This window comes from Rhamphochromis longiceps, linkage group LG7 (assembly GCF_057381845.1).
Source record: "Rhamphochromis longiceps isolate RC_006_pf linkage group LG7, R_longiceps_female_GT1.1, whole genome shotgun sequence".
NCBI classification, from domain to species: domain Eukaryota; kingdom Metazoa; phylum Chordata; class Actinopteri; order Cichliformes; family Cichlidae; genus Rhamphochromis; species Rhamphochromis longiceps.
The window spans coordinates 51,467,661-51,491,734 of record NC_140563.1 but is presented as its reverse complement, the minus strand read 5'-3'; the positions used below and the strand labels follow the sequence as shown (position 1 = coordinate 51,491,734).

Sequence of the window (24,074 nt, the reverse complement as noted above, 5' to 3'; positions counted from 1 at the left end):
AGCTTCTAATTTGCAGGCAGCAGTTCCTTGGAAATGTAATCATGAGAAATACTCCTTTAGATTTCATTATAATCTTTACTATAATAATAATAAATGTAATATAGTTTTTTTTGTTTTTAAAATTACTTTCTTTCACATGTCAACGAGTTGTTACATTATTAGGAGCCAGGGCTTAGGAGGAGCTCCACATTACTCAAGACACTTTTCCTGCATGGAAAGGACAAGCCAGGGGGATTTTTTAGGTGTAAACGAGAGGGTCTGTTCAAACCTGCCCCATGGCCTCAAAGTCTCCTGACACAGTCTAATGGGAGGGCAGGTTTCGGTTGACAAGTCTGAGCGAAAGTTGAGGAAAAGGGGGGGGGAACAACACACAGTCGTATACTCACATGCTGGGTGTTTAAACTCTGCCAAGGAGAGTGTTTGGTTTCTGTTGTTTGTCTTTCCCAACCACAATTTTACAAGGTGGACTCCATTTGCTTTAAAAAAAAGGGGGGGGGGGGCATTATAATGCATTCTTACAACGACAGGAGTTAATACTGTACATTTATCTGTCAGAATAAATTATCTCTAGAAGATTCAGTGATTTTTGTTCAGCTTATTTTGATATTTTAATACATGAAACATTTGTAATAATATACTTGAACAAAACAAAGTGCACACTTTTGACCTTGTTCAGCTAAAGAAATGCCTAATGCAATTCATGGAAAAGGAATCTGTCCTTCAAATTATGAGGACTCTATCCATCCACCCACCATTTCATTTTCTTAACAGATTATCCAATTTAGGTCATATGAGGCCTCAAGCCTAATCCTTGTCATAAGGTCAGAGGTGGGTTACACCCCGGTCAGGTCGCCACTTCATCACAAGACTGTTTTTCTTCTGTCGTACTTTATTATTTTCTTTCTGTTCTGTGCTTTCAGATTATCTTCAGAAACGCAACAACAGTGTGCCTAAATCTGGAAAAATAACATTTTTTTTAATCATTTTGCTTTTAACTTTTTTCAGATCCTCACATGTTCGGTGGCCTCTTGTTTTTACCTATTTATTAAACGCACAATACAGACAAAAGTATTTGGGCCTTCTACACATTTTAACAGCAGGAACTTTTTTATGGCATCAGTCCCCACTTCGCAGCTATCGCAACTTCTGTTTCTCTGGAAAGGGTTTCTATATGTTCTGCACTTTCGAATTGTCTGTGGAAAGTTTTGGTCTTTCATCAAGACAAGCGCTTGTGAAACCAGACACTAATGTTGCATGCTTGCGGTCTCTGCTCTAGTTCATCCCAAAGGTGTTCAGTAGGGTTGAGGTCAGGGCTCTTTTGAAAGCCAATCAAGTTCTTCCACACCAAACTCACCCAACCATGTATTTCTGGACTTTGCTTTGTGCACCAGTTAACAACCATGCTGGAACAGGAAACAGCCTTATTCAAACTGTTTCCAAAAAGTTAGAAGCACAGAATTGTCCTAAATGTTGTGGTAAGCTGACGCATTAATAAGATTTCCCCTTCACTGGAACTAATTCAATTCAATTCAATTTTATTTATATAGCGCCAAATCACCACAAAAGTCGCCTCAAGGTGCTTTATATTGTACAGTAGATACAGAGAAAAGCCCAACAATCATATGACCCCCTATGAGCAAGCACTTTGGCGACAGTGGGAAGGAAAAACTCCCTTTTAACAGGAAGAAACCTCCAGCAGAACCAGGCTCAGGGAGGGGCGGCCATCTGCTGCGACCGGTTGGGGTGGGAGAAGGAAGACAGGGTAAAGACATGCTGTGGAAGAGAGACAGAGGTTAATAACAGATATGATTCAATGCAGAGAGGTCTATTAACACATAGTGAGTGAGAAAGGTGACTGGAAAGGAAAAACTCAATGCATCATGGGAATCCCCGGCAGCCTTCATCTATTGCAGCATAACTAAGGGAGGATTCAGGGTCACCTGGTCCAGCCCTAACTATATGCTTTAGCAAAAAGGAAAGTTTTAAGCCTAATCTTGAAAGTAGAGATAGTGTCTGTCTCCTGAATCCAAACTGGAAGCTGGTTTCACAGAAGAGGGGCCTGAAAACTGAAGGCTCTCCCTCCCATTCTACTTTTAAATACTCTAGGAACAACAAGTAGGCCTGCAGTGTGAGAGCGAAGTGCTCTAATAGGGTGATATGGTACTACAAGGTCATTAAGATAAGATGGGGTCCAATTATTTAAGACCTTGTATGTGAGGAGCAGGATTTTGAATTCAATTCTGGATTTAACAGGAAGCCAATGAAGGGAAGCCAAAACAGGAGAAATCTGCTCTCTCTTTTGAGTCCCTGTCAGTACTCTTGCTGCAACATTTTGGATTAACTGAAGGCTTTTCAGCGAGTTTTTTGGACATCCTGATAATAACGAATTGCAGTAGTCCAGCCTGGAAGTAATAAATGCATGAACTAGTTTTTCAGCGTCACTCTGAGACAAGATTTTTCTAACTTTAGAGATGTTGCGCAAATGGAAGAAAGCAGTCTTACATATTTGTTTAATATGTGCGTTGAAGGACATGTCCTGGTCAAAAATGACTCGAAGGTTCCTCACAGCGTTACTGGAGGCCAAGGTAATGCCATCCAGAGTAAGAATCTGGTTAGATACCAAATTTCTAAGATTTTCAAGGCCAAGTACAATAATCTCAGTTTTATCTGAATTAACTAAGAGGCTGAAGGCAAAGCTCAGAAAAAACAACCATCAAGAGGTGTGGCCAATTATTTTTATCTGTATAGTGAGTGCAGTGGCAAGAGATTTTTTTTCTTGCAATCCTCTACATTTGCTTCTGATGTGGAAACTGAACTTCACATACTATGTCTGTGGAAGTTCACATTCAAAATCAACAACATTCCCAATAAGACAACAGTAAGACAGCACACAAGTGTCTTGAATCCAGTCTTTATATTTACTACTACTGATGGTTGCAGAAGAGAATATTGCTGCTATCTAAACATTCAGTCCCATACTGATGTTGTCTCAACGGTAATGTTGTACACAGACTTTTTAGTAATTCAATTATACTTCATATTTTCATACAAAAATCAGCAATAATCTATATAACTTTAAGAATGCTTGTACAATTCATATACTTTAAGACATATATGGCACTACTTGTATATATCTCATGCAATTCAGAGCTGTAGTTTGATATAATATATATGTATATTCATACCTGTACGTCATATTCTTATATCTCCCTATTTTCTCTTATTTTTGATTCACTATAGTTTCGCACTGTGGCTGGGGGATTTTTTTTAATTCTTCTATGTTCTGTATATGTTGCAGAACTGACAATAAGGTTGACTTTGACTTACTCTGACTTCCTTGACTTGATTTAACGAGACCAAATCCCACTATACTTCAGCTTTAGTTGACATCTGTAAAAAGTGGAACCGGGTATTTAAACAAACTGTCACTCTATGCCACAATATTCAAGAACAAGTGAAGATCATTTTATTTTGGTGGCTCATTCCTACCTACTTTGCCAATAAGGAGCAAGTGGATTTCAGGTTGTCTAAAGAGCTTGGAAAGAAAAGCGTCTGGACTTCTTTAAGTTGCTTGAAGACGTTTCACCTCTCATCCGAGAAGCTTTCAGGTTGATGATACGATAGTGCTCCCCAGTGGACAAATACCCGTTTTGCATGCTTTAATTGTACACTGAGTGGTACAAATAGTCTATTATGGTAGTCTATTATAATGCCTCACACAACACGAGCAGCCTGTTATAGTCTTTTATTGCACACATAGCTTAGCATGAACTTGATATATCATAGGGTATGTCATTATTAGAATCTGGAGTCCCTATTTATTCCCCTTTAAGTGCATTAAAATTGTGTTGCAGTTTCCATGTCCAAGTCAAACACGACTATTTAGTGTTTTCATTATAGCATTGCCGTCAAAATACCATATTTCAATTAATTTTGCACTCAAAAAGAATCTGATGATAAATATACGGAAAGGGTATTTAATAACCCCCACCCTCTTGCGACGCAGTCGTTGTTTGGCCCGTGACGCTGCTTGTACACGTAGCCTAGTAGGATGTGTTCATTGAAGATGGTGGCGGTGTGTCACACTCCAGCATACTTGTAAGAATTTATTCATTTCTGTACACATTTCCGACAGCGGGTAAGAGTATATCTGCAACACAATTAACAATGTTTTACTCTAGGTGTTTTAATCTGGTGTCTGTGGCAGGCAGGGAACTGTTACCTTGTGATTAGCGCAGGCTAGTTAGCCAGGAATGCTAAGTAAGCAGCAGTGCTAATGCTAGCTGACCAGGCTGTGAACCTGTTAAATTATGGTCGACGAGTGGCCAGCGACTTGTAACTTATCGCGGTGTAACCATGTCAATGTTGAGTTTGTGCCGAAATTTTACGCCTTTCGTTACTCACAGAACTGCTGGTGTAAGGACGAATTCGGGCAGACTTTAGATGTTAGTGATTTGCTGGCTCCGGCGTTTGGGACATACGGAGCACCGAACGGTTCCCGTTAGCTGTTGTACCAATCACCGGACCTTTACCCGACTGTCGCTTAATGTGTAACACTATCTCAATGTCGTGCCAGACCAAAGAGATTTAGCAGCCATCTATATTGGAACAACTGGCAAGTAGTGATAAGAAGTAGGGAGCGTATGTCTAACAACGCTAACTTTGTGACTTTTCTAAGTTGGCAGATCTGCGGTGCTAACGATACGAAGCTTAAGAGGGTGCAACGGCTCTTGGTAAATTTATATCCTAGAGCGCCGGGAAGATCCGGGATCTCCCCGGTAGAGCCCGTCTGGCCAAATGTACTTCCCTACGTTACATTAGTTCCGTGTCTTCTTTCTCTCCAAACATCTAGCATTTGAAATGCTTATTGACAGGCCGTGTTAGCTTGACTCAACTTCCTACTGAGACACGCTCAGTATCTCTGTTTGACAAATAATATACATGGCCTTGATCTTAATACTACGTAGTGGCGTGATTTAAATGACTGTCCACTATTAACTTTTGCATTTCAACTGAGAAAAGTGTACACATGTTGTACAAGGGTAGTGGCACGACTCATGTGACAGTTACCAGTTAATGCTAAGTGTAAATAATTTTAATCATAGCTTCCACCCCTGTTTGGCTGATTTCATCCTTACCTGAACTCAAGAAACAACTATAGATGCAATGGCACTGTGGTCTCTTGTCAGTAGAGCAGTTCAGTTTGACTTTCTGCTAAAAGCTGCATTTGACCCAAAAGCAGGTGCTTTTTTTTTTTTTTCTTTTTAAAGAAACTATTTAGCTACTCAACTTTGCAGCCTCCATGAGATCTGTGATGTTAATTTAAGTTTCCTGTTTTTGTTTATTTTTTTTAAGGAAATTTTCATAAATTTCATATATTATATTTTCCTCACCTGGGTGATATACACTATACAAGTGTATAGACTTACATCAGTGCTTTGGTTCATAATATATTACCAGTAAGATGACCATCAAATGCTCTACAGACCATTTAATTAACAGTAGATAGTATACTAGTATACCAAGTATGCATTACAGTAAATCAAGTGTGTTGTATTGAATTGAGCACTATATGTATTTACCCACCACAGCATCTTGAGGGCTGATGTAGAACTTGCCACGTTGTACGTTTGGTTTGAATAGGACCACAGGCTAAAATGCAAACAAAGGTGTGGTAAAGTATCCCAAAGAGGCAGGGCTTTTTGTTAATCACTTCCTCTTTCTCGTCTCTATTCAGCTACGCCTGACTTCAGTCTTCAGTGAGATCTCTTAGAGTGACCTGGTCCTCGGACCTGTTAACTCTGCGGACATGCAGCCCCCTCCCCGGACTGGACGACCAGGAGCCTCTGGCCCTCCTCCTTCTGGGCCCAATATGTTCCGCAGGACCAGGCCTTACAAGCATGCTGCTGCAGCTCCTGCCACAATGCCTCCTGTTGCTCAACCCATGACAGACCCTTTTGCTTTTAGTAGAGCTCCTCCCCCTATGGCTGCAGGTGGCCTCCCAACAGTATCTAACAGCAACCCTGCACCAGTGCAAACACCATCTAATGCCATGTACCCTCAACCTGGCTCAGGGCTGCCTCCGCAACCACAGACACTGGAGGGTGCCACAGCTGCTGCTTCTGGAGTGACCCTCTTCAACCCTCACAGTACACCACCCCTTGGTCCAACTGGATACGTATCCTCACATAATGAACAGGGATATTTTAATTCAAGAGAACAGATACCATCTGCATCCACAGAGTCAGCACCTATGGCTACAGCCTCAGAACCTAGTCAGACACCTTTGAACCCTGAATTTCAAGGACAGTCTGGTCCTCTGCCAGTGCCCTTCCAGCCACTGCCACCGGTCACCACCTCCTCTTCCCAGTGGGCCCCTGATCACGGAAGTCGCCCCCCATCAGTTCAGAACTATTTCCAGCCTACTAGTGACCCTGTACCACAGCCATTTTATATGCCTCCACAAACCCAGATGTACCCCTCCCACAGCCCATCACCCCTTCACAACACCCCTACCCCTCCGACCCAACCTGCACATCTTCAGAATCAGGCTTCTCTTCCTTCTCAAAATCCACTAAAACCTCCTACTTCTCAGTGGCCAGACCCAAATGGTCCCCAACAGCATAATTCCCATTTCCAAACACAGAGTTACTTCAGTCAGAGCTCTGCTGCACCAGATCTTTGGTTTAACCCGCCCCCACAGGACTCGGGCTACCATCAAATGGGTACTGGTATGGGTCATCCTCAGCCCCTTCTTGACGCTGCTGGATCTCAGCCTGCAACCAGTACTGGGCCTGGGCCTAGTTCTAGTACTGTCCCAGCCCCACTTCCACATTACCAGGAATCCGGTACACTTTCAATGTTCTTCAAAGACAATGATGTGGAAAATGAGGAAACGCTGTCTGCAGAGAGAAATAAGGCAGTAAATGGTATTGCTGGAACTTTTCAACTTCACAACAACCAGCAGGCACACAGTAGTCATGCAGATGTTTCTTCAGATTACCAAGGAGCTTTTCTTCAAGATCACTCACAAGTACCTTACATGATCGATGGCAATCAACCATCACAGGGAAATGCTCAGAAGCCATCGGATTCACAGTTTGACCATGTAGAGAATTTGGAGTGTGTTCCAAACCAAGAAGTATTACCCAGTGAAATCCATAGTAATACTGCTGCTACTGCACCCCACAGTGCTGAGCAGTTTGAAACTGGACCCAACCTGGAGACTCCAGATTCAATTCCCAGACCAATGAGATCTGCCAGTGTGTCGTCCAACTACAGCAACATGAGCCATGGGAGTGGAACAGGCACTCGTCGACATCAGGGGGTGGTGGGCACCTTTATTCAACAGGAAAGCTCACGACTCTCTGATGATCCTAATCAGCCTGTCGCTGCAGCTGCAGCTGGAGGCTACTTTGAACAGATTGACACTTCTCCAGCTGGAGATGTGGGTGTACAGCAGAGCTCTCTGGAGCAAATGTGGCCCCCTACGCCTAGCCCTCCCAAACCAACCGGTATCTTTCAGGCCAGTGCTAACAGCTCTTTCGAACCTGTGCGCTCACATGGGGTCGGGGTGCGTCCTGCTGAGGTTGACAGGGCTAAAATGGTAGCAGAAGGGGGTGCAGATTGTACACCAGGTAATATGGAGCAGCCACCAGACAATATGGAAAATGTTTATGGCTCAGGTCACCCTTTGCCTGCAGGTGCTGGAGGTGCCGTACCTCCTTTGACACACCCAGTGGTCTATTCTCACTCTCGACCTTCATCCCGTGCTCATGGAGTTAATCAGCCCTGTGAGAGTCCTGCCACTACTCTGTGGGCTCAGAATGATCCTACGACCTTGGGCGGTAACATCCTCCTCGCCCCTGCTGCCCCAATAGTTCTTGCCCCATTACGAGAGCCAAGTGCTGATGTTATCCAACCTCCAGAGGATGGTCCACTGGACCTGCAGCCCTCCCAAAGAACCCAGCCACCTTCGCATCAGCACTCAGAGAATCTAGAGAACCCGCCAAAGGTGAGTGAGGCAGAGCCAAGTGACTCTCAAGGCAACCTGGGCTATGCATCTCTCCTTGTGTCTGGCTCGCTTCACCAACCTGTTTTCATTGCCCCACCAGTGTCCAATTACAGTGTGATTCCCCCTAGTACCACTCCTCAAGCAGCCACTCAAAGTAGCCTTAGGGAAACTACCCCACCTGTGAGATTGATTGCACAGGGGCAGGGTCCCACTACCTCCCAACCAGCTTCAGTAACATGTAATCAAAATCCACTTTTTTCTCCTGGAATCCTGAGCTTCAGTGTTTCGGCTTCTAATCAGAGTCCACTCAATCTGACTCGAGACAACACAGCAGCTACGACATCAGAAATCACAGCATCGCCGCATCCCCAGCCTGTCCGCCCTCCTCTTTCAAGGGGTCAATCAGTGGCTGGAGAGAGTAACTCTGCTCTCCAAGTTAATCTGCAAACTTCTCTTGTGAATGATCCTTCCTCTAATCATAATCAGCCATCAAATTATGAACTGCTTGATTTTTCTATGCACCAATCACAAGCCCAGAGCCAGGCTTCTGGACACCCTTCCTCTCTTCACGAGTCTCCACAATCTAGTAATGGATTTTACCTACAGGTCACCAAAGATGCTCTAAAAGTGGAAGGGAATGCCTCTGTCCAGACTCCAACTTCTTCATCTACCACACAGGTACCACCAGCACCCTCTCAAACGGCTCCAAACACCCAGCAGCCCCCAGCAGAACCTCCTAAGGTATTAGATTCTCAGGCTGCACAGCACGGACAAAAAGATGCTCCTCCTGTTACAGCGAGTGGAGCACAACCCCCCAGTTACCAGTATCCTGCTCCAATACAGGGGCCATCTGCAGGAAATGCTCCTCCTCCTGGGCCTCAAGGTCCTCCAGGGGCTCCACAGACAACTCCTGCGGAGCCACCTCGCCCACCGTCCTCTGCAGGAAGCCATCAAGGCTATGGGCCTCCACCAGCACCGGGTCAGATGTATAGTGGCTATTATAATAATTATGGAGACTACCCAGATAGCAGAGCACCATATCCTTCTGGCCAATACCCACCTCCATCTGGGGATCCTAGAGCACAGCCATATTATCAAGTAAGTATAAGGTGTCCTTTTATTTAACCTAGCATGTGAATATTTATTTCCCAATTTCTATTGGTGCTCTTATCTCTTAGGCAGGACCATACAGGAACAGAGTAGATCCTTGGTATGGCAGATATGAGGGGCAGACCCAAAGTTATCGTGATACAAACTACCAGTACAGAGAGCCTCAGCCGGAGCGTCCTAACTCTAGAGCCAGCCAGTACTCTGACAGGCCATCATCCAGGTTAGTGAAACTCACAAGATTACTTGAATGGTGTGTACTGTCTTTTCACGTGTTTCTGATTTATAAATTGAGTTTTTAAGTATCTTAAGAGGATTTTGCAAGTTAAAGACTTCCCTGCTGTGATGTTGGTTTTGTTGGATGTAAAAAAATCTGTGTTAATACATTGTACTACTTCATTCATCATTACCTTATCTTTGAATTGTTTTTTTTCTCTCCCCTTAAGGCAAGGCTATCACGAGGATTACCACAGAGCAAACCAAAGTGCCTATAGTGATTATTATGCAAATTATGCCAAGTACTTTGGAGGTATGGCTCGTAGCTCATAGTGTTGAAAGCTTTGAATATTTATTTATTTATTTTTTTCTTAATTCATGTCTTTCCCTGTCTCCGTTTCATATTTTCTGCGTAAAGGATACTATGGCCACTATGACCCCAGATATAGAGGATACTATGACCAGTCCTACTGGGCTTATGATGATAGCAGAAGGGGAGACAGCTACAGCAATCAATCTATGTATCCTACCAGGTATGCAGAGAATACTGTTTGGACATCATGGAGTTGTTATAATATTAATGTACATTTACAGTGAGTAATAAAAGGCAGTGTAAGAAGTGTTATTGTTCATGCGTGTCTCATGGAAAAAGAAAATCTAAATTCAATTTACAACATTTCACTCACAGGAAGGCTGGCTATGAGGACCAGTGGCAGTACTATCCTGGTTACGATGCTAGCTTTGATGAGGACTACCGTCGTCAGGGAGATGCTTATGGTGATGACTTTGACCGGCGCAGTGTCCACAGTGAACAGTCAGTCCACAGCTCCCACAGTCACCACAGCAGACGGAGTAGCTTCAGCTCACGATCGCAACAGGCAATTTTTTTCCCCACATATGTCTCACAAGTATTCTGTGTATGCAGTTATCTGGCTGAACCACAAATGGAGACCAGGCCAAAATTTATGAGTAATCACTGTAGAAATATTGTTAAAGCAAAAATTAATTTACAAATTCTTTTTCCATGTATTTTTTTTTTTTAAATGTTTCATTTGCATTATAAATAATAATTCTCTCTTTGTTACAGAGCCAAGTGTACAGGAGCCAGCCTGACTTGGTGTCAGCAACATATGATAACACATCATCCACTCTGGCTGTGGATTACTCCTATGGGCAGTACCCAGATCAGACTGATGCATCTCACAACTATAGCCAGTACTATCCCTCTGGGTATACCACCGAAAGCACCTGGATTGCCCCTGAGCAGCGTAAGTGCTGCATCACTCTTTGAAGCATTTTTTTCATTTCTAAGGGTCCTTAGCTGAGTTGAATGGTCTGATTCTCTTTGTTTTTTTTTTTCTCCTCTAGCCCCTCCTCGTCCTGCAACCCCAGAAAAGTTCACCATACCACACCGCTGTGCTCGTTTTGGACCTGGTGGACATCTTGTTCAGGTTCTGCCAAATCTGCCCTCAGCAGGACAGCCTGCTTTAGTTGACATCCACAACCTTGAGGTATGGCTTTAACAGACCATATTTCATTGATATATTGTTTTGTTTTTTGGTTGGCTTTTTTTGTTTGTTTATTTTGGGTCTTTTGGAAGATGTTCCTGAAACTGTATTACTCCGGTTTCAATAAACCTAGCAAAATAAGCAGCACTAAAACTAATGAGCTGTGTGTCTTTTAAGGAAAAAATTCTTCCTTTTTTTCTATTTCCCATTATTTATCTCATTAAGATTATGGTGGATTTACTATAGCAGACACAAAATGTTAAATGTACAACACTAAATGATCTGAAATCACTGACACTTAAAGACCACTAGATTGTATGGGTTGATTCAGACAGCTTTTCCCATAAAGTAGGAAAGAGACGAGATGTCTGCTCATAGTCCCAGTAATACTGAGCAATAACCTTTTGAGCAGTATGCAGGTAAACATCCTGTGCGAAGGGCAAAAGAGAGATTGCATTAGCTAGAATGCAGTCTCAAAACCATCAGCTGTTGTCTAACAGTGATTTAACTTCTTGTTAATTTGAATTTATCTTCATTCATAAAAAATGACGAGCAGATGGAACAGTATTGATGATATCCATTATCTTCTGATAGAAGCCCTGAAGTAACTGTTAGCATTTGCCCGTAAACTTAGACTGAATGCTTCTGTGGATTTTTGTGTGTGTGTGTGTGTGTGTGTGTGTGTGTATATATGTGTATGACCATAATCTGAAGGACATCTGAAGAATTATTATATCCTTTGCCTGTATTTATAGACCATGCTGCAGGATACCACTGATCAGGCAGAACTGCGAGGTTTCCCTGGACCTCTTGTCAAGTAAGGGAATTCTACCTTCTTTGTGTTAAGATGTATGTAACCTACTGCACAAGTGTCCTGTGGAGGGGGTGGCTACACGCAGGTGGAAAAGGGGGGAGTAGAAGTCTGGAGGGTTGGCTTTTCGGTGGTTGTGCAAAGGAAGGCGACCATTAAAGTTGGACTTCTAATGTCAATTTTTTGATTATTGGACTAACATTGAAAGCTGAATGCTCTGAGAGATACGAAGAGCTTTTCGCAAACAGCTGCAATCCATTGTTGACAAATATGAAATTGGGGCCGAAGTCCATTATAAAAGGAGAGATTGTCATGAGTGGAAAGGTCCAGGTGTGGTCATTGGCCAAGGTGTAGTAATATTTGCCAGGTGTGGAGGAACCTATGTCAGAGTACACCAGTCTAGGCTCAGAAAAGTGGATGAACCACAAGTGAAAATGGAAGAAACTGAAGAGGAAAATCAGATTAAAACAGATGAAAATCTTTTAAAGACCCCAGCAGTGGTACTTGGTGAGGAACACGATTTTTGAAAGCAAACGTGAGGAGATGGTATCAACAAAAAATGAACTGCTTGGTACTACAGAAAACAGTCCTTCTGTGATCCAGTACAAGCTAGAGAAAGAGGTCCTACACTGTCCCACTCAACCACAGATATAGAAGGACTAAAACTTAAAGTTGGACAAATAATTAAATACACAGACAAAGAAACGGGTCAAACATATGCTGGAAAAATAATCAGTCGAGCAGGAAAAGCCACTGGGAAACACAAAGTGGTACAACATGGAGTACAGTGAGCCCGAGGAAATTGCTGGATCCATGGGTTCCATTAATGTGCAGCAAATAAACAACCTCCAAGTGACACCGTCTGAAGATGCCAAGTCATGCACAGACAGAGATGAAAGATTAGTGGTGAAGGAAGACATCTTCTCACAAGCCAAACAAACTGAACTTGACAACTGGAAAAGAAACGATGTGTTTAAAGAGGAGAAAGACAAGGGTCAGAAATGTATATCAACAAGGTGGGTGTGCACACTCAAGGAAACACCAGTGGGCATTGTACCCAAAGCTAGACTGGTTGAGTACGTTAAAAAAATTTAATCGCCTTAATCATGATGGCGGCGTTAACACATTTAAGCTGCGTAAACTGGCTCAGTTACCACCGGTAGAAGCACAGAGCAAAGGAACTACATGAAATTGAATAAATGTGTTTATGGCCTGGCAGATGCTTCATTATGCAGGTAAAACTGGGTGAAAGAAACCATGCAGAAGCTGGGGGGCACAGTGTCAAAAGTAGATTCAGCTGTCTTCTACTGGCTAGATGATCTCTATAAGGTGACAGGGGTACTTGCATGTCATGTAGATGATTTTATGTGGGGTGGTTCAGACATGTTCTCCACAGTAGTCATCCCCAAACTGAAAGCTGCTTTTCAAGTTGGACGAGAAGAACATAACAGCTTCAGCTACGTCGGGATAGAGCTTCATTCTCTTCAGTACAAGAAGATATGTACATTTAAAAAAAAAAAAACCTACAGCCTATTCCTATTAATCCCACAAGGGCACCACAGCCATGATTGGACAGTTACTGTGGGCAGCAAGACAGAGCAGACCCCAAGCACAAAACATGCTACTATTCAGACAATGCACTGCACAAACAAACTGATCAGAAAACTTCAGAGGTGGTTACACTGAGTTTTCAGTACTTGGGAGAAAGAAAATCCCTCAAATTAGTGGTGTTTAGTGTTTTCTCGATCGGAGCCCATAACACACTCATTTTCACTCCTCATACGAGAGCGTCAGCACCACGCTCTCCAAAATGAGAGACTGGGTAGCCCCAGTGTCGTGCAAAATTGCAATCGGCACATTATCTTCCTCTTTCCCACTCAGTGAGACGAGCCCTTTTGAAATGAAAGGTCAGTAACTGCTGTCAAGGCAGTCATTTCCTGGTTCATCACTGACGGGATTAGGAGCGGACACAGACCGAACGAAACCAACACTTTTTGTCTTTTTCGAGGTTTGAGCTTGCTCTTTGCGGCGAAGCAACGGACAATTAGCAATGAGATGTCCAGTGTCACGGCAATAAAAGTGTTCACGACGAGTCATGGGAACTAGATCAGGGCGCGTTTGACACTTAGGAGAAACCTTTTCATGGTGCACAGCTGAAAACGAAAACTCATCTGTGAGAACAGCAGCTTTAGAAACCACCTTTTGCTCATTGAGATACACAACAACATTCTCAGGGAGACACATTTTGAATTCTTCCAATAGGACGAATTCTCTTAGCTAATAAAATCCTTCACTTTACTCGCAGCTAACCACTGGGCCACTTTAAAGTGGTTGTGATGCAAAGGCGTTAAAGTAAGAATCAACCTCACTTTCTCTGAAAGGTGACCCTAAGGCAACTTGTTTACTTGCATTGAACTGGTCAGAGGAGAATGTCTCGGAAGTTTTGCTCACGGGGTAGACATAGCATTGTGTTCCTGGGAAGGATCCAGCTCCATAGCCCTTACGCGGGGATGCATAAGCTCAGCTTCTTTGGCTTTAGTCTCAAGCTCGACCTCTTTCAGGCAAAGGGCAAGCTTGATATCCTCTGTAACCATTCCTGCCTGTAACTGACCGGCTGGTTCAATGTTTGGGACCTAAATGGCAGCAGGAGCCTCCGCCCCAGTGTCATCCATCCACTGACAGCTTGTGGGATGGTTGCTGCAGCTTCTGCTCCCACATCCACCACCAAATTCTCAGAAGCATCAACCAGTCGAGGTTTCACCTTTGCAGTTATCCCCTTTTCTACCAGCTGCTCTGCCATACACTGCTTAATTTCTGCTTTTTGTGCATTTAAGGGGACACTAACATTAAACAAATTAGCCACCAACAACAAATCTGCCTTCGTGCATCATTGCAACTTATCCATGGTGGGCCGTTGTGCAAAACCATCCACATCAAAAGTCATTGTGGCTAGTATACCCCCCTACCCTACCAGAAAACTGCCAACCAAAAGCTGTAGACAAAAAGGAAGTGATGCCACCCTTGTCCCCAAAACCATACCCAGAAGCCAAATTTCAAGTGAAAGGTTGTTTTGTCCAAACTGAAAGCTTAACTCTGGGGTGAACAAACGCCAAAATAACAAACATTCAAAAAGGGAGGTGCTACCTAAAACCTAGGTGAAACACAAACCAAACAAACGACAGGTGCTACCCCTAACTGAATAAACAGGAGAAAACGGTGCCCCTATTTACATGTGATCCATAATCTATTTATTTACAAAGCTCAATAATCAGGAAAGCACAAAAATCACAGAGGGTTTTGGAGGCCATGGTCGGGTCTGCTGCTGCTGCTGTCAGTTGCTGCCCCGGGAGAACTGCTGGTGAGGGATTTTCAAAGCAGCCACATGATCAAGAAGCCAATCAGCAGCAGCCAGCTTTCCAATTAGGAAGAACCTGAAGAGCCTCTTAAAGACAGACAGAAAAAACCTAAAACGGCCACCAGGATTCAGCTTATGGCCAGGGCCGTAACAGCAATGAAATAAATCTAATTCCTAGCCAGAGCCTAAAACTCCCTATTTATATTGAATGCATCATTGACTGCTTTTCTGTTTTAATATTGCATCTTGTCCATCAGGGAAGAGACTCACAAGGTGGACGTGATTAAATTCTCCCAGAACAAAGCATTGGAGTGTTCCCGTGATAACAACCTCTTAGACAGAGACTCTGCCCGCCTCCTCTGGGACTTCATCATGCTGCTATGTAGACAGAATGGGGTAAGACTGTGCAGGCACCACTAAACTTACCATACATTGAAATTAAGGCAAGACTGTGGCTTTTCACATTTGCGTGAGACAACGTTTTAACTCGTACTGTTTCCTCAGACTGTTGTGGGCACAGATATTGCTGACCTCTTGCTGAAGGAGCATCGCTCTGTCTGGCTTCCCGGCAAGAGTCCTAATGAAGCCAACTTGATTGATTTTAATAACGAGCCACTGGCGAGAGCCGAGGAAGAGCCTGGAGCCGGACCACTGTCTCTACTGTCGGACACTTTCATGACTGTCCCAGAAAATTTTGGCAAAGAAACAGAACGCTTCAGGGAGCTGCTGCTGTTTGGCCGAAAGAAGGTAAAATTGTACATAAGAAATGCAGTATGAGGTATTAACTTGCAAGATTTTAAATACCTGAACGTTGTTGAATTAGGATGCACTAGAAGCAGCCATGAAGGGAGGTCTCTGGGGCCATGCCCTGCTATTGGCCAGTAAGATGGACAACAGGACTCATGCCCGAGTCATGACGAGGTAAAGAAATCAGATGTGAGAATAATTAACTTTGGTCCTATTTGTTCTATGATTGTTATTATATTATTTTGTGTGTGTGTGTGTGTGTGTGTGTGTGTGTGTGTCTTTGTTGTGTAGGTTTGCTAACAGTTTGCCCATAAATGACCCTCTTCAGACAGTATACCAGCTGATGTCGGGGAGGATGCCTGCGTCAGCCACCGTAAGTGTTGTTTTACCCTCCTCCAAACACACTGGAAGTGTTTCAGTCACTTGTGGACAGGCTCCGATTGCCTAGATGACCCTCTAATATATTTACTAGCAGGCCATATATCATTCAATGGTATTCTTCACTCTCATTGGTAGTCTCTTCAGTCACTTGCCTGAAAGCTTATTGCAGGTCCTACCCACTTCACCTGTAGTCACTTGAAGGTGCCAAATATCATTCACTTTCTCTGGTGGCAATAAATCGCTTCCAGTATGTACTGTAGCTTTAGACACTTGTTTTAAAAAAAAAAGGCGTGTTTATTTTGCCCTGGCTAACATATGTCTTGTTCCCACACAGTGCTGCGGGGAGGAGAAGTGGGGAGACTGGCGTCCTCATTTGGCCATGGTGCTGTCAAACCTCACACACACCCTGGATTTGGATACTCGCACAATTACCACCATGGGCGACACACTTGGTAGGGTTTTGTCAAGAATTCAGTAATCAAGAGCGCTGGCAACAAACATGCACCCTTAAACTCTGTCTGCACTCATTTTGTCTCACGCCAGCTTCGAAGGGCCTGGTTGATGCAGCACACTTCTGTTATTTGATGGCTCAAGTTGGTCTTGGCGTTTTCACAAAGAAGAGCACAAAGATGGTCCTGATTGGCTCCAACCACAGGTTAATGCAATAACCACACCCACGTAGCTCCAAGATGTTAAATTTAAGTCCTCACATTTTATAGTAAACATGTGTAACCTCATCTTTGTTTTTTCAGTTTGCCCTTTTCTCAATTTGCGACTAATGAAGCAATCCAAAGGACTGAAGCCTATGAGTATGCTCAGTCTCTAGGCTCCCAACCTTGTTCGCTGCCAAATTTCCAAGTGAGTTTTTTTTTTTTTTTTTTTTTTTTTTTTTTAAACCAGTTGACAAACCAATAAATAATATGTATAAACCAAGAACTTTATACACGACTGCATTATTTACAGTGATGTTTATCATGTTATATTACTAAGAAGTATCACTCTCTTCTGTTCTTCTTGTTTCTCATTAGGTGTTTAAATTGATCTATGCATGCCGCTTGGCTGAGGCAGGCTTGAGCGCTCAGGCCTTCCATTATTGCGAAGTTATCTCGAAGACCGTCCTCGTGCAGCCTTCTTACTACTCCCCCGTTTTCATCAGTCAGATCATACAGGTATACACTTATTCTCCTCTTTAGCTGTGATTTTTGCCTAAATATAGTCACTTAAATACTTTGCAGCGTTGCATTCAGACAAAGGTTACTGTTACACTGTTTGCCAACAGATGTCTGAAAAGCTGCGGTTCTTCGATCCACAACTGAAGGAGAAACAAGAGCAGGAGTTGTTCGTTGAGCCGGAATGGCTGATTCGCCTGAGACAGCTGGATGGACAGATGAAAGTGAGGAGAAGGAAAAACATTGTACTCTAGTTCTGTTGTGACATAAGCAGTTGTCATATAGGGAGGTTGTGTAAACTTTTCTTCTGAATAGAAAAAAAAAAAAAAAAATTAGGCTGTGTATAATAATTATGTGAACATTTTTAATAGTTTGTGTCGATCAAACAAATGTTTGATGCTTTGTGTTTCTTAGACGGGTCTGATTACGTACAATGCAGACAGAACAACTCCGATACAGTTTGAGTGCAGCAGCCCTAGCTCTGACTTGGACCATCCGAGCCCACCAAACAGCATGTCGCTAGATAACCCAGCCCCTGATAACCCACTCATGAGCTCATTACTGCCTGGGTCTCCACCACAGGGAGTCCAGTTGATGCCTCCAGGTTTGTTTGTTTTTAGGGGGCCTTTGGTGCATTTTTTTTTTTATTTATCTGAAATGTCAGGTACATTTAAAATACATCAAATCTCATCTGTTGTATTCTCTTTTAGCTTCCACTTTCATTCTCCAAGATGGAATGGCTCCTCCTCAGTTCTCGCCTTCCAGTGATGTGCCCCAGTACTATCCGGTCCCCACTAGCGGACCACAAGCCCAGATTCCCTTCCCAAACTACCCCCCACAGGGTCCTGGCTTTGCTTCTCCCACTTTCCAACCTCAGCACATGCCTCCGCACATGCCCCCTTCTCCTGGGCACATGCCACCTGTAGAACAGCCACCGCAGTCCCCAGTAGAGATGCCGAACATCCAGTCAATGCCATCCTCACCACGTAGGACCTCACTGACTCCTCAGAAGGACTTCTATGATCAGATGGCTAAGATGGTCGGTATCTGCTAATGTGAATATATCTATTTTTATTTATTTATTTTTTGTAAAGAGCCTTATACAATGTTTACTTCTGCAGGGTCACGGGAGACCTCGGACTACTTCACAATCGTCATTGCATTTGGTATGTTTGTATTTCAACTAGAGATGGACCGATCCGATATTACGTATCGGTATCGGTCCGATACTGACCTAAATTACTGGATCGGATATCGGAGAAAAATAAAAAATGTAATCCGATCCATTAAATATCACGAAAGCACCTCACAAAACTTGCAACACGCCGTAACTCGCCTCAGAACGTTAGCACGTCGGAGCAGTATGCATCACGTGATAGAGCGGCTGTGGCATGCGGGACCTGTCGGTGGTCTGGATAGCATGTGGAGCTTCGCTAGCAACCCGGCATTTCATCTCCGACAAAGTTATCCCCGAGAGAAGTAAAGCAAGTGTGTAAGTCCATCTCTGAATGTTTGTAAAGCATTCCTGCGTTAAGCTTAACAAGCGACTGCCTCTTCTTGCTGCTACTTCAATCATGAAACTGCTTAACGATCAGCTGATCGGCTTTTCTGTCGCGAGTCCATCTCTCTGGTTTGTTTTTGGCCCACTTTGCACCAGAAAGAGGAAACCAGCGGCTGAACAACAGCAGCACGTTTAAGCTTGATCAGCTGTTGTTAGAATGTATTTAATATTACTTTCTACTCGAGGATTTTTTTTCTACGTAGCTGACGGCTGTAACTGTGCAGGGGTGGATCTAGCAAAGTTTAGCCAGGGGGGCCGATAGGGCATTAACAGGGAAAAGGGGGCACAAAGACATACTTTTCTTTCTTATTCTCATTTAAAATGTCTAGCTTTTAATAAATAATTATCCAAATCTTACACCCAAAGTTTTAATTTGATGTAAAATGAATAGAAGTCAATTACTGTATATAGTGACTATTAAGTCTAATATATATATATACCCTAGTAAGCTATAGTACTTTTTCCTTTGGGAAGGTACCATCTGTGCAGTCTGCAATTTTGTTGAAGAAAGATGTTGAATCTATTTAATATTTCTTGAAAAATTGATTTCTGTGCATTTTTTTTTTTTTTTTTTTTTTTTTTTTTTTTTTTTTTTTTTTTACCCCCCCACACTGCATCAAATTAAGGTTGATTACGTCGATTAAGCATCATGAGGTGGAGCGTGAGGGGTGGTTCCCTATTATTATTATTATTATTATTATATATTTTTTTTTTTTTTTTTTTGCATACAGGTATAACAGAATAGCTTTAGTGTAGTTGTTGTTTTAAACTTGAGTATGAACTTATACAAAATGCAGCAAGATATTTAAAAAAAAAAAACAGTTTTGTTGATTAAAAAACACTGTATCGGATTCATATCGGTATCGGCAGATATCCAAATTTATGATATCGGTATCTGTATCGGACATAAAAAAAAAGTGGTATCGTGCCATCTCTAATTTCAACTGCTAGCATGTGTAATTCTACTTAATTTGTCCAGTTCTAGTTTATATTAGTCATTATCAGAACTGAAAATGAGCAATAAAAGACTGGCTGTCTATGCATATCCGCTCAGAAACAAGGCAACGCTGCTAATTGTATACAAGACATTATTTTTAGGTTGGCTTTAGATTTTTTTTTGTAAAATGTCCCCAAATCACTACAGTTTGCTTAAAAAGTAGGCCTGATTAGTTTTTAAAAACTAAGATGAAGATCAAGAGATTATAGCAAAGTTAAAACCTGCTGTCTGCATTTCCCAGAATGCAGCTTTTGCTGCTAGGTTTACTTTGTTGCTTCTAATATTCTCATTTAACAAAAAAAATCTGATTTAGCCCATTATCTGCAGTGGAATAAATGTTTTCACCAAGACATCCTGGAAGAACTTAAATCTAGGCCTAGTAGTTTTATTCTGACATACCCCATCTATTTAACAATAGATTTTTAGAACAGTATAGAATAGCCCTTTGTTGTCTTTGTACAGGTATAAAAAAATTGTGGGTGCTTCACACAAACTGTGCAGGAATACAATAGAAATATTAAGACAGAACAAATAAATAACAAACAGGAGGAATATATACGACATAAGAGAGGGGCACACATTCAAAACACATTTAGATTTTCTTGTTGGGAAATTAGAAATTAATCAATGTTTTGATTTTTTACTTGTATGTGTTTTCCTAAAACAGATAAAAAGATATCAGGAATCAAGTCAGTATTTATAAAACACCATCCCTGTGTAATAAGTTAAAAAAAATTATATGATGATTAAAAGAGGTTGTATCTGGAGGTCTATGCATTTCATTTATATCTGTGTTTTCTGGTATTTTCCGTCATCCAGTCATCAGGACGCCGCTCCCGTACCACCTCGGAGTCTTCTACTCACTCTGGTGGAAGAGAGCGGAGCAACTCAACTGTGGTGCAAGCCTCTCCACCTCCACCCTCAATCCCCGAGCAGCCCATTAAAGAAGAGGCCAAGAAAGTCAAGAAGGACTCTCCAAAAAAGGTTCAGTTTTACATACTGGCTCTCAGGTTTTCAGTGTGCACTGTGGTCACTGTGCTAAGTAGAATACTTATTATCTTTACACACACAGAAAGGGGTTGGCTGGCTGGGTTGGATCATTGGGAAAGGAAAGAATGAAGCTCACTTGCCAGATGACAAAAATAAGTCTGTAAGTTATAGCTTTTACACGTTCACCTTTTTTTTTTTTTTTTTTTTTTTTTTTTTTTTTTTTTTTTTTTTCTTGTTTACATTACCTGTTCTACAAATTTCATACACTTGTTTGTACATGCGGCCAATATGAGAGTGCTGTGATCTTTGTCAGATTGTGTGGGATGAAAAGAAGCAGAGATGGGTCGACTTGAACGAGCCTGAGGAGGAGGTCTGTAAAATTGAAAATGTGTTCTCCAGGCTGGACCTGTAGTGTGCAGAAAGCCTGAAATTCTTACAAATTGAACACTTCTAATAGTTTTTCTTCTAAACTTTTAGAGCAAGCCACCTCCGCCACCACCCTCTGTCTTCCCCAAGATGCCTCAAGTTCCTGGTCCTGGAGGGCCTGCTGCACCACCGAGTAGTATTCCTCCTGTCAACATGTTTTCCAGGAAGGCAGGTGAGATGAGGATTACTCAGAGTGGCTTTTGGCTAAACAAACCTCATCCTTCGCCTTGCATAATGCATCTAAAAGTAGAAGCATGTCTTCTCTTATAGGGCGCTTTTAACTCAGATGTGTTTGTTCCCTCTCAGGCACAAAGAGTAGATACGTGGATGTTTTGAACCCCAGCAGAGCTGCTAAACCTGGCGGTCCAGCTCCTGCTCCAGCGGACATCTTTGCTCCTTTGGCACCAATGCCTATTCCTACTAACCTGTTTGTGCCTAGCTCAGGTGTGTGTCATGTGCAAGATGGCATAATAACTTGTATTCACCAGCAGCATTTGGTGGCTGTAGAGGATTTTCTGCTTTTAAAGATTGAAGTAATTCTATGTTTATTTGTATCCCTGGATTAGCTCCCGATGATCAACAACCTCTGGAAGGCAGTGAAGGAGGCAATCAGGAGCAGAACTCACCAAACACCAGTGCTGGTCCACAGGTATCTCTACTCTTTACTAGTAATCCTCATCATTCTTTATAATCATGAACTTTACTCCTGTTCTTCATTTTTAAAAGATAAGTGAAAAAATGCATTAAAAAGACAAAACATAAGCAGCATACTGAGAAAGAATGTAAGGCAGTCATCAATAAGTACAAAGCAACAGCTCTACTTATCCAAACTTCTTCTGTTGCGCTTTTTAAAAATCTGTCTAGATGTTCACCCCAATGTTGTTACCACCTGCCCCAGAAGGTCCTACAGTGCCTGATGGCTCCCATTCTGGAGAGGTAAGCCTAAGCCTCCTGTCATAATGCAACTGAAACATGATGCTCGACTGCCAGTGGCCAGTGTGCGCACTTTGCTCTTTGTAATATTAATGTAGGAGCGAAAGAACATGATATTATATGCATGTAGAATTAAAATCTTTCCTCATATTCATGTGAAACGCCTTGATAAATAATACTCTGTTCCATGTGCTGGTCTAATATAATTCTTTCCATGTCTGTTTTTCTATGAACCATGGTTTTATGCTGATTTATTCATTTTCATTCTGAAAACTAATCCAGTGCATGCCAGGTTATTAAAATGGGTTTGTTTGTTTTTTTTAATTTTCCTCCTGCTGTCTGTAGCTGTCACGTTCTAGTTCAATGAGTTCTTTATCACGCGAAGTGAGTCAGCATTTAAACCAGGTACCTCTAGCTGGGCTTTAAGTTAACTCACCCCTGCCTGCCACCCTTGTAGCTCACTCCACATCACTAGTAGCATGCTTCACTGCACCCACCCAAAGCTTCTTTGCCTATTAAACCCTGCCTGTTGTCTTCACCATTACTAACTCAACATAACACAAATGGACAATAAAATCGGAGTATAGTTATATAATTGTCGCCAAAAAAAAGTGTTCACACTTCTGTGGAGTAGAAAAGATGAGAATTCTATTAACTTTGGTTATATATTGTTTTTATTGAATGGATTGACTGCAGCACTCCCAGTCCCATACCTCTAGTTCTCAAAAGATTGTCATCTCTGTCTAACCTAGTCCTGTTAGCAAGTTAAAAGTATTGAGATTTAGAATGAATTGCCTTGACATCAATTGGAGTGCCATAAAATTACACATAAATACAGATTCATGCTATCATGTTGTCTGATGTTTTCAGGCATCATTTAATTTATTTGGTTTAAGATTTAGTGCGTGTAAAATTATGTCATCTGATCTAAAAAGGGAAGTCAATATGAAAGTGTCCTAAATCTGCATTCTTTCCAGTGGCCAGCAGGGGGTTAGTCTCTGGTTGCAAGAAAAAAATCTGATTATAAAGAAATAGAGGGGGGGAAAAAATCCTACTTCCCATGTGATTTATGAGCACAGTAGAGTTTTTCATATTGACTTTACAGTTTTACGCAATAGTTTTAATTCTTCTTCAAAACAGCATGATGTATATTTTGGAAAATGTGGTCACATATGTATCATACACATATATATCTGTAATGCTGCCTCGCTGTGTCCTTACTGCTTCCTCTCATTTCCTTGGCTTCTACAGTGGCTTGCAAAAGTTCTCAGACCCCTTGAACTTTTCCACATTTTGTCACATTACAGCCACAAACATGAATCAATTTTATTGGAATTCCATGTGAAAGATCAATACAAAGTGGTGTACACGTGAGAAGTGGAACGGAAATCATACATGATTCCAAACATTTTTTACAAATAAATAACTGAAAAGTGGGGTGTGCGTAATTATTCAGCCCCCTTTAGTCTGAGTGCAGTCAGTTGCCCATAGACCTTGCCTGATGTTTGTGGCTGTAATGTGACAAAATGTGGAAAAGTTCAAGGGGGCCAAATACTTTTGCAAGCCACTGTATTTTATACTTTGGTCAAATCTGTTTGTGAGTTGTGTCTTGCTTTCCATCTCTGCTCTAAAGTGATGTTAGTGTGACACTGCACACACACTTCAGTAACTGAACTTGTCTTTGGACAGAGCGATCAAGCCCAGGGGAATGCACCTGCTGGGGGCGTCACCTTTTATAACCCCTCACAGTTTGCACAGGTATGAACTCCAAAGTTTCACAGTTGTGAGAGACCTTTTACAGGTTGTTTTTTTTTTTTTTTTTTTTGGGGGGGGGGGGGGTGTTGGTGTGGGGTTTTTTT

The 24,074-nt window shown here is 42.2% G+C and overlaps 1 protein-coding gene across 4 annotated transcripts in view; it reads left to right on the top strand.

Annotated features, from left to right (window-relative positions):
• The first annotated feature begins 4,000 nt into the window (after positions 1 to 4,000).
• sec16a (SEC16 homolog A, endoplasmic reticulum export factor) overlaps positions 4,001 to 24,074 on the top strand; it is a 21,348-nt gene continuing 1,274 nt past the window's right edge. The window contains exons 1-29 of one of the 4 annotated variants that reach the window (XM_085414199.1): positions 4,001 to 4,098; positions 5,738 to 9,112; positions 9,193 to 9,344; positions 9,568 to 9,650; positions 9,756 to 9,870; positions 10,026 to 10,215; positions 10,425 to 10,605; positions 10,706 to 10,848; positions 11,601 to 11,662; positions 15,269 to 15,407; positions 15,516 to 15,758; positions 15,835 to 15,932; positions 16,050 to 16,131; positions 16,474 to 16,591; positions 16,683 to 16,794; positions 16,892 to 16,997; positions 17,168 to 17,308; positions 17,419 to 17,532; positions 17,723 to 17,912; positions 18,019 to 18,347; positions 18,430 to 18,474; positions 20,686 to 20,850; positions 20,939 to 21,016; positions 21,170 to 21,226; positions 21,334 to 21,454; positions 21,589 to 21,726; positions 21,849 to 21,931; positions 22,147 to 22,218; positions 23,905 to 23,973. In XM_085414199.1, coding sequence (XP_085270325.1) covers positions 5,810 to 9,112; positions 9,193 to 9,344; positions 9,568 to 9,650; positions 9,756 to 9,870; positions 10,026 to 10,215; positions 10,425 to 10,605; positions 10,706 to 10,848; positions 11,601 to 11,662; positions 15,269 to 15,407; positions 15,516 to 15,758; positions 15,835 to 15,932; positions 16,050 to 16,131; positions 16,474 to 16,591; positions 16,683 to 16,794; positions 16,892 to 16,997; positions 17,168 to 17,308; positions 17,419 to 17,532; positions 17,723 to 17,912; positions 18,019 to 18,347; positions 18,430 to 18,474; positions 20,686 to 20,850; positions 20,939 to 21,016; positions 21,170 to 21,226; positions 21,334 to 21,454; positions 21,589 to 21,726; positions 21,849 to 21,931; positions 22,147 to 22,218; positions 23,905 to 23,973 — 6,729 coding nt within the window. In that variant the 5' untranslated portion in view covers positions 4,001 to 4,098; positions 5,738 to 5,809. Of the gene's footprint in view, positions 4,139 to 5,737; positions 9,113 to 9,192; positions 9,345 to 9,567; positions 9,651 to 9,755; positions 9,871 to 10,025; positions 10,216 to 10,424; positions 10,606 to 10,705; positions 10,849 to 11,600; positions 11,663 to 15,268; positions 15,408 to 15,515; positions 15,759 to 15,834; positions 15,933 to 16,049; positions 16,132 to 16,473; positions 16,592 to 16,682; positions 16,795 to 16,891; positions 16,998 to 17,167; positions 17,309 to 17,418; positions 17,533 to 17,722; positions 17,913 to 18,018; positions 18,348 to 18,429; positions 18,475 to 20,685; positions 20,851 to 20,936; positions 21,017 to 21,169; positions 21,227 to 21,333; positions 21,455 to 21,588; positions 21,727 to 21,848; positions 21,932 to 22,146; positions 22,219 to 23,904; positions 23,974 to 24,074 lie in introns of those variants that run through there. The other 3 variants (XM_085414200.1, XM_085414201.1, XR_014912759.1) reach the window with 3 other exon arrangements.